The following is a 13,123-nucleotide window of genomic DNA, read 5'->3' as shown; positions in this document are numbered from 1 at the left end:
GGTTGTCGTGTAGGGATCAAGGAGTCGTTGGGAGTCGACTTGTGCGCTGAGGATAGTTCAGACACTACACGATATCGAGGTGAGTTACCTTCCAGTAGGGGTGGGTCTAAGGCCACAATGCCGACCCACCAAAAAGGGGTATTTAAAAGATAATGGTCTTTATGATAATTATCTTGGTCTGGTTATGTGTTGGTTATGAAGTTTATCTGGATAGTATGTTATGTGTATGGTAGGGATTAGTTTCCCTGATAGTGGTCCTCAGGACCCAAGGGTAGGTCAGTACTCGGATATGTCTGACTGTATGCTTATATATGTTGATTGTATGCTAGTGGTAGGGGTGAAATAGTTCTTAGTTACCGGTTGAAAGATACCAAAATACCTCATCATTATTACTTAACCAACTAATAGTCTATTTCTAAAGTGGTCCTTGCTACGTCTATTTTATATTATTCTCTCCGTTTCAAAATTATATCACATCTTTCCATTTTGGTTTGTTCCAAAATAATAGTTTATTTTTGAAAATAAATAACGTTTTTACCAAAATACCACCTCATTATTACTTAACCAACTAAGCACTTAATGAAACATTAAATGCAAAGTAAGGACAAAACTTTTATTTTATTATATAAAGTTAATAGTAATTAATGTTTGTTTTAATATGTGTGTTTTTTGTTTGTGTACAATAATATTGGGATGAAGGGAGTATTTCTTTAAAAGAGTACTACGGCTTAAGACGCTCACGGAGATGCTTTATCATTTTGGTGAAGATATAGAGATGTTTTGTCTTGTGTTTTTAAGAGAAATTGCATTGACCACTTCTAGTCTCCCGTGATTAAAAACCCTAAAATTTGAACTTAAAACTTGTATTAGGATGTCCAATTCTTACCCGTTAAGCAAGCAAGGTGATGTTTTATATCTGTTTAATTTATATGTTGCTATTAAATTATGGTGCAAATTACAATAACTGTTTGTATATTTTTTTCCTTATTTTATTCACACTTTTTACCTGAGAAAATACAAACTTTGATGAATACGTAATCATACAACATGTCCAATAGTTTAAGATACTTGAAAAGGTTGACAGAAAGTTTCTATGGAAATTAAAGGGTTGGGAATTGGGAGCCACGACTCTTCATTAAAACTAAAGTCTATTTATAAAATATGAATTTTGAATTTAAAAAGCAAGAATAATTAATTAAATTTATATAAAAAAAAAAGAAAAAAAAAAGTATCGTGACAAAGTAATGTTTATGCCCCCCACGCATATAAAACAAAAAACATAAAAAGATATAAGAACGTCACAAAATAACAAGAACGAAGAAAACTAAAAGAAACTCAAATGGGTCCAATAAATTTGAGATTTATATATTATTACTTCCGGTCTTGATTTGGATTGTATTGTTTGGATCTAATTGATGGATAGGTTTTTGTTTTTTTTTTATTTGATATCTTTGTAGTTAACTATAAAATCTATTTAATGAAAATATGATGTAATATTATTTTTTACATGTTCAGAACAAACATTGAGGACAGCTTTCCGTTGGATTATTATGTGTATTAATTAACAGGGATATAAAAAAATTTGAATCGAGAAATAGATAAATTGGATCGGGTTTAATAGGGTTAGAAATTATATTTGGGTTAGTGATCAAGCTAACTTAGAAAAACCAATAACTTATGTAGTCAAGTTTCAGGTAGCCCGTGGGATAATAAGCATTTACAATTCTCACAATACAATCACAATCATTTTAAACCGAGGGGATAATAAGCCTTCACAATTTTATGGTACAACCATTTTAAATTGTAGACCTTCTTCATGTCTCCTTTGCATTCACACGTAACAGCAGTATCAGATCACAATAATCTTTCTTTCTTATCCTCGTTGAATTTTGTTCGCAATCAAAAATCACATAACCTGGCATAACTCAAATAATTGTATTTATATAAAAGCTAATTAAGTTGTTATTGCACTAATTAGAGAATTAATTAAGAGTTATTAGGTTAATTTGGGCGCAAATGACGGGTACTAATATTTAAACCGTCAATTATAATGGTCAATTAAATTCGGACTTTTGAGTAGGTCAGAAAGGTTACAAACTTGGACATTATATAAAATCCCACTGGAATTGCGAGAAAATACGAAGAAACAAAGGAGAAATCGGAGGTAAAAGTTTGTGAAGATTTTTGGGTTTTTTTAGAACTTAAGGTAGGTTTTTCTAATTTTAGTTTGAATTAGTTGAAGATATCGATTTATATAATTTTTTGTGTAGTCTAGATCGATCATATGTCTCTGTCTCGACTATGAAATAGTTTAATTTAATAGAAATTGAATGAATAAATTTTGGTATAAAACGATATAATTAGTCTTGGATGATGAGGTTTTATTTAGATTGAAAGTGGACTTATGTTAGTAATAAGTTGTGGAGATAATTAATGTATTTTTTTATATAATACTTTGACAGTCATTTGGGACAAAATCAGAGTTGTAGTTTGTATAAGAATGGTAGAAAAAAATGGAATTGTCGGGTTAAGAAGAAGGCAATCTGGGTTTGGGCAGGTATATAGAGCATTGGTTTGTTAAAGAAAACATGTAAAATTAATATCTAAAAGTTGTTGGTAGCAGTTAGTCAAAGTTTGAGCGTTATAGTTATGAACTTCTTTTTTAGAATCAAAATCCAACTAAATTATAATCCACGTTAAACACAGGTGAATGCATAAGAAGACATACAAACGTACATAAGAAGACATACAAACGTCTATAGATATTGCATAATAATTAAAAAATATCACGACTATTGATATTATTGAAATGTGTAGAATATACACCGAAATCGATCAATTTCTATAATCGTTGAACGACCTCTTTGTAGACAACATTTTTTTTTTATTTTATTAGTTGAACGATATACTTTGTCATATACTAGTACATTCAAACTTTTTTTTACTCGTGATATGGAAAACAACAACATATAATTAATCATGAGTGAAGACATATTTACGCAAGTATAATCCAACATTGGATAATGACTGTCCTTAACTTTTGTTAATGGTTATAGCGAAACAAATAGTTATGGGGAGTTGTCTCTGTTGAAAAAGGAATGAATTTTTTTTTATCAGAAGGGGTTAACTTCATACAAGGTATATAAGTAGTCTCGTTGAAAAATCTGTCGGATATGATTCAAGCTTCAATGACGTGTTTTCCAAGCCTTACGATCTGTAATCTAGTACCGTTGCATAGTCCTTTGGTTTGGTCGATATTACGAAGTAACATGACCGGAACACCTTTTTTTAGTATAAGTTTATGATTGGGAATTTCGGAACCGTTAAAAATCTTTCAACACATCTGGAGAGTATGTTGATTCCTCAAAAGAATCGTGTGCCTCAATCTCACATAAAGAATCTAAACTCAGATACGTTTTCCCTTCATCTTTCATCAATTCTAACATGTAGTCGTTGATAGCATCGACTGCTTCATTTGTAGGGACCAAAATAGCTTTATCTTGAAAATACGATGGATCATCAAGATGGTTTTGAAAGGATAAATAAATGGTGGATACAATTGAATGAATATGGTTACACGTAGAGGGAACGATAAAATCTTCTAGAAATTCAACTTCAACTTCACCATCATTAGGGCCACCGATAGTACATTCACCAATTTTAAGAATCCATTCAATAAATGCTTTTTTCTTTTTGAAATCATTGTTTGGACAACCGACTTGAAGCCTCATGTTCTTCAAACGTAAAATTGTACATTCACGCCATAATCTTGATGAATGCAATGATGACTGGACAATATCTGAACGATTTCCTCTTTGTATTACTGGAAGAATCTGTCGAAAGTCACTTCCAAGTACAATGGTCTTGCCTCTAAACGATTTATTCGTGTCCGATGAAAGGATAACTTCTCTAAGTGTCCTATCAACTACTTCAAAACAATGATGGTGCATCATTGGTGCTTCATCTCATATGATCAATCTCGAGTTATTCAACAGTTCATCTATATCGTTACCTGGAGTAATAGAACAAAATGAATCGCCATTCAAGTTAATTGGTATATGAAATCTTAAATGCGCTATCCTACCACCAGAGAGCAAGAGTGCTACAATTTTTCTTGAAGCAACATTAATAACAATTTCACCTTTAGATCTAATAGCAGTAGACAATGTCTTCAAAACAAATGTTTTTCCTATTCCTCCATAACCATAAAGGAAAAAGACACAAGCTTTTTTTTCTTGTTAACTGCATTGATAATTGTATCATAAACCTTTTTTTTCTCAACATTAATTTGGAATGAAGCTGTTGATGTTTGACTTCAAGACTGGATAGATCATAATTAAGCTCAATCTTGAATTAACATATTGCAAGAATCTTGAATATATTTGTGATCAATGAATGACATTTTGGGTATTTGCTTCAAACTCAGTCCACAACTCAATAAAAATTTCTCAATGTATGACAATGTAAGGTGGAAAATTGCTTCCGGTTTTAGCTTTAAGCCTGAAAAGACAAAAAATTATGAAATTATTTATTTGTAATATCAATTAATTTTCGAAGTTTTTTTTTGTGTAAATGGGTTCGATTATTGGAAAATGTACCTATTACACCGATTTATTGTTCACAAATGTGAACGACATCATCAGAAAGACAATTATAAGTCTCTTTAAAAAAATGACGAGGTCGGGATAGATTATCCGATGTAATCAACATAACAGATAGAGACCTGCATAATGAAGCGGTGGCCCAATGATGTGTTTTGTGTATAAAAGATATGTACTATTTATCATCGTCTAACAGACTGTAACACTGTAAATTTTATAACAAAATTTTCAATTTTAAATTACCAACGTCACATATAATAATTCATAAAATCTCGAGTGTCGATGTCATAACGTATTTCAAAATAGTTTTCAATAGTAATTATCAAAATCTAGGATCCTCATTCATAATTCTTTTCTCTTGTGTGTACAATCGAGCAGCCACCTTCCCGCGATCTTGATAAGAGCCTGAAACACATAACACATAACACGGTAAGAACGCATGCTTGGTGAGTTCCCCAAAATACCACGTAAATACAATTAGCCACTCAAGGCTATAACTCTACGAGACCTTCCGGTCAATGTGTCTCAGGGGTGTTTCGGTCCCACAATCATGGTAGGCCTTCCGGTCCTACTCTGTTGACCTTCCGGTCCCTACCATATTGACCTTCCGGCCCATACACTATTGACCTTTCGGTCCATATCATGATGACCTTCCGGTCCATACCATACTACTCATAACATATCATAACACATACATATTACCATGATGACCTTTCGGTCCATACCATACTACTCATAACATATCATAACACATACATATCACATCGAAACAAATATCACATACTCCTCATAGCACATAAGACCTTTCATTCACACATAATTACCACTCTAGGTAAGGTATAGTGAGAAGAGTCACCTCGGGTGATGAACAACCCCTATAAACGTTGCTGCTACGCACCGGCCTTTAACTTTGTGCCAAACCCACAATTATCCTAATTAGGAACTAATTCCCAACTCTCGCTCATTAGGTCTAAAGGTAGTCCACTAACTAGCCCATCAATGACCTAAAACCCATTGGGCTCACCAAGGCCCAATAATAAATAGGCTCTCCCAAGGCCGAACTCTCTCACATCTAATAGCAAGCCCAACTCAAGGGCCGAAAGCACATACATATAATCATCTGGTCCCAGACTCTATTGCAACAAGTCCAAACTCCAGGCCCAACACTTAAGGCCCAAAATGAGGCTAAGCCCAAAAGTCCACAGTGAGGTTACGCGGGGCGTACCCTATGTACGCTAAGCGTACAACTCGATGGCGAGTACGCTGGGTGTACCTGCACATACGCTCAACATAATTCTCCTATTAAGACCTTTTCCATTAAGTGCTTATTACTTCACTCCAGAGGCTACAAACTCATATCTAGGTCCTTTTCCGTGTCTTATTCCATAAAGTCACTGACTTGGTGACTTCCCATGGACCAAACCCACCCAAACTTCAAAGAATAACATTCTACTTCCATAAAAGGGCTAGATCGCATGCATGAATAAAAATGGGGCATCAATATGGCAACTTTACTGCATAAGGGATCCTTTTAGCTCTGAGGGTGGCAACCCTAAGCTCAAAAACGAGATTTCACCATAAAGGTCCAATCTTGGGACCCAAAATGATTCCAAAACTTCACCATAGAACATCTAAGCACTTAAGAGACAAGCTCAAGACTTTTTACCTCAACAAAGTCTGGAATGAAGTAATAACCCCAGATCTATGAGCTCCAGCTTCCAAAGTTCTTCCTTTTTCATTTCTTCGTCTAAGATTACACCACCAAATGAGCTTCATATGGGAAAATCACTCAAGAATGAACAGATAGGACGTTCTAGGGTTTTCTGAGGGTGATGGAACAGATAAGGAGGCTAGGGTTAGAACCAACATGTTCTTTATATAGTTGTTGGTCCTCACTTAGGGTTTCTGAACATTGGACGTATGCTGGGCGTACGCCCGAAGGCACCCGCTACCATTCCTTATGATACGTTGCGCGTAACCTAGCTTACGTTGGGCGTACCCACGCGCCTCCTAATTTGCATGCATGACCCCCTTCTTTGCCAACTTTTCCACCAGGGACCATTTATGTTAAAAACTTCAAAGTGCTATATCTTCCTCACTCGATGTCCGTTTCCAACGAACTTTATATCCACGAAGAGGTAACGAGAAGCTCTACACTTGTATCAAATTTATTTCTCCTAAAGCTCACTCGAACTCAGACCCAAAATTCATGAAAGTCCCAACCAACACTTGTCGATACCCTTGGAACCTAAAGCACAACCCGAACCCTTTTCTCACACAATACACCCTATCTATATCCAATAAGGCCTAAACATTTATCCTTTAAGAATATCAAAACCTCCTCTTGTTCAAATTACGACCCATGAGTCTTGAATCGCAAACAATCTGGAACAGGATGTTACACAGACCAAGAGCGTAGCAAACATCTTTGTAAGATTCATAAACTATCCCATTAACCGTCCTAATATCTTCATAAGAAGTATGACCCTTTACTTTGTTGAGAGAAATGTGTAAGTAATAAACATCACCATAAATGTGTACGACCCTTCATAACAAGTACGACCCTTTACTGTTGCCCTCGAAATTGTTCTTTTTCTTTGCATAGGTCGAAATAAATAACCCGAGTAGCACAACCTGGAAAATCTCTGAACATTAAATGATCTGTCTTCCCAGACATCCATAACCAAATAGAAAATTCCGAATTCAAAGAAGGACATACACCTTTTTCCGTGAAGGTACCTGCTCTAACTCTCCAGAACTGGAAACTATAGTGGTCTGTCTCCCCGACAGACCACCCATGCAGAATATCACCCTGATAATTGCTCATCCAATAACAGACTCGGATTGTAACAGCCCGGAATTTCAGGTATTTCTTTAAATTATTTTTGGGGCTTATTTAGGAGGGGACTCGGCGAGTGGGTGCCTGACTCGCCGAGTAGGACCACGGTCTTGGTCACAGATTCGCGACTGGACTCGACGAGTCCATTAGGGACTCGGCGAGTCGACGCTGTTCAGCTGAAACCCTAGCCGTTTCGATTCTGAATCGTATATAATGTCTTTAGGGCCGTCATGTCTCGTCTTTTGGCCGATTGAAGATAACTTAGGAGTCTGTGGGCATCTGGAGCAAGGGTGAGGGCTAGTGGAAGCTTGAAGAGGTTGTTAGACAAGGAGAGGCAAGGTGGTGATCAAAGGAGGTTCAAGGGGTCGAGTTCTGAAGGTTAGGGACACAGGGAACACGTTTTCCAGGTAATCCTCGGATCATATCTGTAGCTTTTACGTTGTATGCGAATCTAGGGTTTAGGAAACCCATTTAAGGATTTGATAGATTATAGTGTTGTTATAAGTGTTTAAATCCCAGTAATAGAATGTGTAAAGGTCCAGGAAGCCCCATATTTATATATTACGGAATCATGCGAATTACAGGAGGCAGTTGTTTGACTGCATGGCGAGGACTCGCCGAGTCCAATGATCAGACTCGGCGAGTAGCTTGAAGATTCACTAGGACTCGCCGAGTTGTTCTTCAGACTCGGCGAGTAGCTTGAAGACTTACTGGGACTCGTCGAGTCGTTCTTTAGACTCGGCGAGTGGAGTCGGGGTGTCTAGACTCGCCGAGTTGCCTTTGCACTCGACGAGTCCGGTCAAGTTGACCGTTGACCTGTATGTAATTTAGTAGGGTCAGTTGTCTTGTTTGATAAGATCATTAATAAAGGTATGTGGTATTATAGGGAGCCTGCAGATTAGCGGATCGAGTGCGAGTGACTCGAAGGGTTTATAGCTTGCATACTACGAGGTGAGTCTTCTCACTATACTTCACCCGTAAGGGTTGACTGCATGACCGGAAGGTTGTATGTGTTATATTTATGCTATGTCTAGAGAGGTAGATGCTTTATATGTGATGTATGCTTATATGTGATGTATGCTTATACGGGCCGGAAGGCGTGACTTTATGTGATAGAAAGAACGGTATGAGGTATGACTATGTGTTATGTGTGATATGTTTTATGTGTTATATTTTATACTATTATGGGCCGGAAGGCAAAATATTATGGGCCGGAAGGCAATGTAATACGGGCCGGAAGGCAATATATTATGGGCCGGAAGGCGATTATGTTACGGGCCGGAAGGCAATGTTATGTGGACCGAAAGGTCCGGGCCGGAAGGCGTATGTGGGTAAGTCGTATACTGGGGAACTCACTAAGCATTTATGCTTACTAGTTGTGTTTATGTTTTTCAGGTACTAGCGATGACCGTGGGAAGGCGCCGGCGTGACACGTACACACTGCCATTGTTGAAGATCTTGAGGATTCGTTATTTATACTTTTGCAATAAACTTGGAATAAACTCTTTTGCCGAATAATGATGTTTTATTTTAATGAAAAATTTATTTGAAAATTTGAGCTGTTACAATTGGTATCAGAGCCTTGGTTTGAGGGATTCGGGTGTACTTTCGGGTGCAACTGAACTCAGACCGTGGATTTGAGGAAAAACCTTTCTAAAATAATAAGGACACAACAATTCATAAATGGTAAGGCGGTAAAACAAGAACGGAGCAGTGTGTACGATCAGCCAGCGCCCGAACGGTAAAGATCCCCAGAATACCTTACAAAGTTATGTTATGCACTGAATTATGAATTGTTATGCATGCTAGAAGACTAGGTATACATGATAGGACTAGAATTGCCTGTTTTGTGATGCCTTAGTCTAGGGAGATTGCTTATATGAGATATTTGGTAGCGTGCAAGTAGATAGTGCATACTAGAGGTAGAGTACTCATTATTCGGGATTTGGGGAGGAAGATTTGGGACGAATACTGATACGGTGTGGTCGGTAGTATTGGGCCCGTACTACCGAAGGCACCGGATCAGTGGAAGACCCAAGTAAGAATCCCTGGAAATCGGAGACTGAGTAGGGCGCGTATCGAGTACAATTGTACTTGGTGGAGTCTCTGATGATTTTATATTGTATTTCAGAGACATCATGGTCATCACACGCAATGGGGCGAGTTCGAGCGGTGCGAGTGACGAGGAGATTCGTCAGATTATTCAGGAAGAGGTAGCTGCGGCGGTCCGGGCTGAGATCCCGGAGATGTTTGGGTCTATTAAGACCACCCTGATGGAGGAGTTTGAGGAGCGGTACGCCGCACTTACTGAAGCTGCAGTCGCTGCCGCTACCGCAGCTGTGGCTGCTGCTAGGCCGCAAGGGGGTGATTCGTTGTTATTCAGGGAATTCAGCAACACGAAACCCCCTGAGTTCGATAGGACGCAGGATTCGATTGCGGCTATGAGGTGGATCGCCGACATTGAGGGGTGTTTCTATACTTGCTCATGCCCGGAGCACTTGAGGGTACGGTTCGCCTTGAACCAGCTCCGTCTGGGAGCGAAGGATTGGTGGAAGTTCGTGACGGCGAACTTCACTCAGGCGGAGATTTCAGCGGTAACATGGGAGAGGTTTACGGAGATGTTCAGAGACGAGTACGTTCCCCCGGTGGAGAGGGAGCGATTGATTCAGGAGTTCTTGACCCTTAAGCAGGGTACTGATTCCGTGGCGGTGACCACGCGGAAGTTTCATGAGAGGGCAATGTTCTGCCCCGAGCTGGTATCTACGGAGCAGTCACGGATGAGCCGGTATTTGGGCATTTTGAAGAGGGAGATCCGGGAGTTTGTGTCAAACTCCACCTATCGTACTTTCACTGAGCTTCAGGCGAACGCCAGGAAGCGCGAGATCGAGTTGGAGACTCAGGCGAGGGAGGAGGCTGAGTCTCGGCAGGTGGATCGGCGACCGGCTCAGTCTCAGTCGGCAGCCAAGCGGACTAAGTTCGCTGATTCGAGGATGGGAGGTCCGAAGGGTCGCACTTGCGTGAAGTGCGGCAGGAGTCACGAGGGGGTGTGTCGAGCTGGTGGTTGCTACAAGTGTGGCAAGGAGGGACATATTGCCAGGGATTGCCCTAAGGGGTTTATGGTTTGCTTTCACTGCAACCAGACAGGCCATCGGAAGGCCGAGTGTCCGCAGCTTCGTCAGGGAGCTACACCTACTACCAGGACTACTGAGACCCGACCGGCGAAGGTCGAGGCCCCGAGGGCTCGCGGGAGAGCCTTTCAGCTGACTGCGGAGGAGGTCCGCGCTGCGCCCGATGTTGTGGCAGGTACGTTATCATTCACGTATTTACTTAAAGGTCGAAATGCTATGCTTATGTTAATGTATGTGTAGGTACTTTCCTTGTGAACTCTATGCCTGCTCTAGTGTTATTTGATTCGGGTGCGAGTAGATCGTTTGTATCGTTAGCTTTTAGTCAGCACATCGGCATTAGTCGTGAGCCGTTAAGTCAGCCTTTGAGCGTTTCTATTGCGGCTGAGAGGGGGATTTGTGCTACGAAGGTTCTTCGGGGATGTGTGCTAGAGATCTTCGGGGTCGCGTTTCCGATTGACCGAATTCCTATTGCGATGGGGGATGTCTGTGTCATCGTAGGCATGGACTGGCTAAGCCGATTCAGCGCTGTCATCGATTGCGAGCGTCAGCTGGTGACTATACGAGACCCTAGTGGGGGAGTTCTTACGGTATACGGCGAGGGTACCCGTTCGGGATCAGCTTTTTGTTCGGCCGCTAGGGCGAGGCAATGCCTACAGTGGGGATGTAACGGTTTTGTGGCGTATGTGATGGATACGCGGGAGATTTCCGAGAGACCGAAGAAACTGAAGGAGGTTCCAGTGGTGCGCGAGTTTCCAGATGTTTTTCCCGAGGATTTGCCGGGAGTACCTCCTGCGAGGCAAGTGGAGTTTGGTATCGATCTAGTTCCAGGGGCTGCGCCTATTGCGAAGGTGCCTTATCGTCTTGCACCTCCAGAGATGCAAGAGTTGTCCTCGCAACTTCAAGAGTTGTTGGGAAAGGGCTTTATTCGGCCGAGTAGCTCGCCGTGGGGAGCACCGATTCTGTTCGTCAAGAAGAAGGATGGTTCACACCGGATGTGTATCGATTACCGGGAGCTGAACAAGGTGACGGTCAAGAACCGCTATCCGTTACCGAGGATCGATGATCTATTCGATCAGTTGCAAGGGGCATCTTGGTTTTCCAAGATTGATTTGAGATCAGGGTACCATCAGGTAAGAGTGCGGGATGAGGACGTCCAGAAGACAGCATTTAGGACGCGATATGGGCATTACGAGTTCGTAGTGATGCCTTTTGGGCTCACCAATGCCCCAGTAGTGTTCATGGACCTCATGAACAGGGTATGCAGGCCGATGCTGGATCGGTTTGTGATAGTATTTATCGACGACATTCTGGTGTATTCGCGGTCTAGAGAGCAGCATGAGGGACATTTGAGGGAGGTCCTTGAGGTACTGAGGTCAGAGAAGCTATATGCAAAATTCTCCAAATGCGACTTCTGGTTACGGGAGGTCCAATTTCTGGGGCACGTTGTAAATCAGGCAGGGATATTGGTCGATCCGGCCAAGGTGGAAGCGGTGATGAGTTGGGAGGCACCGAAGTCACCCTCTGAGATCAGGAGTTTCCTTGGGTTGGCGGGGTACTATCGGAGGTTCATTAGGGACTTCTCCAAAATCGCGGTGCCGCTCACCAGATTGACCCGGAAGGGTGTTACATTTTCATGGGGACCCGAGCAGCAGACTTCCTTCGAGACACTTCGTCAGAGACTGTGCGAAGCCCCAGTATTAGCTCTCCCGGAAGGGATAGAGGACTTTGTCGTATTTTGCGACGCATCGATTTCGGGACTGGGTGCAGTGTTGATGCAGAGGGGCCATGTGATAGCCTATGCATCGAGGCAGCTGAAGCCTCACGAGGCGAGGTATCCCACGCATGACTTAGAGTTGGGGGCAGTGGTGTTCGCCCTCAAAATTTGGCGTCACTACCTGTACGGAGTTCGTTGTACCATATATACGGACCATAAGAGTTTGAAGTATTTGATGGATCAACCCAACCTAAATATGCGTCAGAGGAGATGGTTAGACGTGGTTAAGGATTATGACTATGAGATCCTATACCACCCAGGCAAGGCTAATGTGGTAGCCGATGCATTGAGTCGTAGGGCGGAGAGCACTCCATTGCGGGACGTATGTTTGAGATTGACGGTGATGACTCCGGTATTAGATGCTATTCGTGGGGCACAGGCCGAGGTTGTGAAATCTGGGATGCAGAAACAGGAGCGGGTCGTCGGGTTGATTTCAGAGTTCGTTATGGATGGACGGAGACTTCTGACGTTTCAGGGTCGGATCTGGGTACCATTCGTGGGCGGTACGCGTGTTACTTTGATGGAGGAGGCACACAGATCGAAATTCTCGATCCATCCCGGTGCTACGAAAATGTATTTGGATTTGAGAAAGGAGTATTGGTGGCCTTGCATGAAGAGAGACGTCGCCTGGTTCGTTGAGAGGTGTTTGACCTGCCGTAGGGTTAAGGCCGAGCACCAGAGACCGCACGGTAAGTTGCAACCCTTGGAGATTCCTGAGTGGAAGTGGGAACAGATCACGATGGATTTCATCACCAAATTGCCGAGAACTGCCAGGGGAGTC

At 41.5% G+C, this 13,123-nt stretch overlaps 1 protein-coding gene across 1 annotated transcript; it reads right to left on the bottom strand.

Moving 5' to 3' along the window:
- Positions 1-3,323: 3,323 nt before the first annotated feature.
- On the bottom strand, positions 3,324-3,953 carry LOC145009692 (uncharacterized). The gene has a single exon (XM_078968333.1). The coding sequence runs from the start codon at positions 3,951-3,953 to the stop codon at positions 3,324-3,326; it is 630 nt and encodes a 209-aa protein (XP_078824459.1).
- Between the last annotated feature and the right edge of the window lie 9,170 nt (positions 3,954-13,123).

Source organism: Lactuca saligna, chromosome 8 (assembly GCF_052625555.1).
Source record: "Lactuca saligna cultivar CGN05327 chromosome 8, ASM5262555v1, whole genome shotgun sequence".
Taxonomy (NCBI): domain Eukaryota; kingdom Viridiplantae; phylum Streptophyta; class Magnoliopsida; order Asterales; family Asteraceae; genus Lactuca; species Lactuca saligna.
The sequence above is the reverse complement of the archived record's forward strand: the minus strand, read 5'-3'. Positions and strand labels throughout refer to the sequence as shown.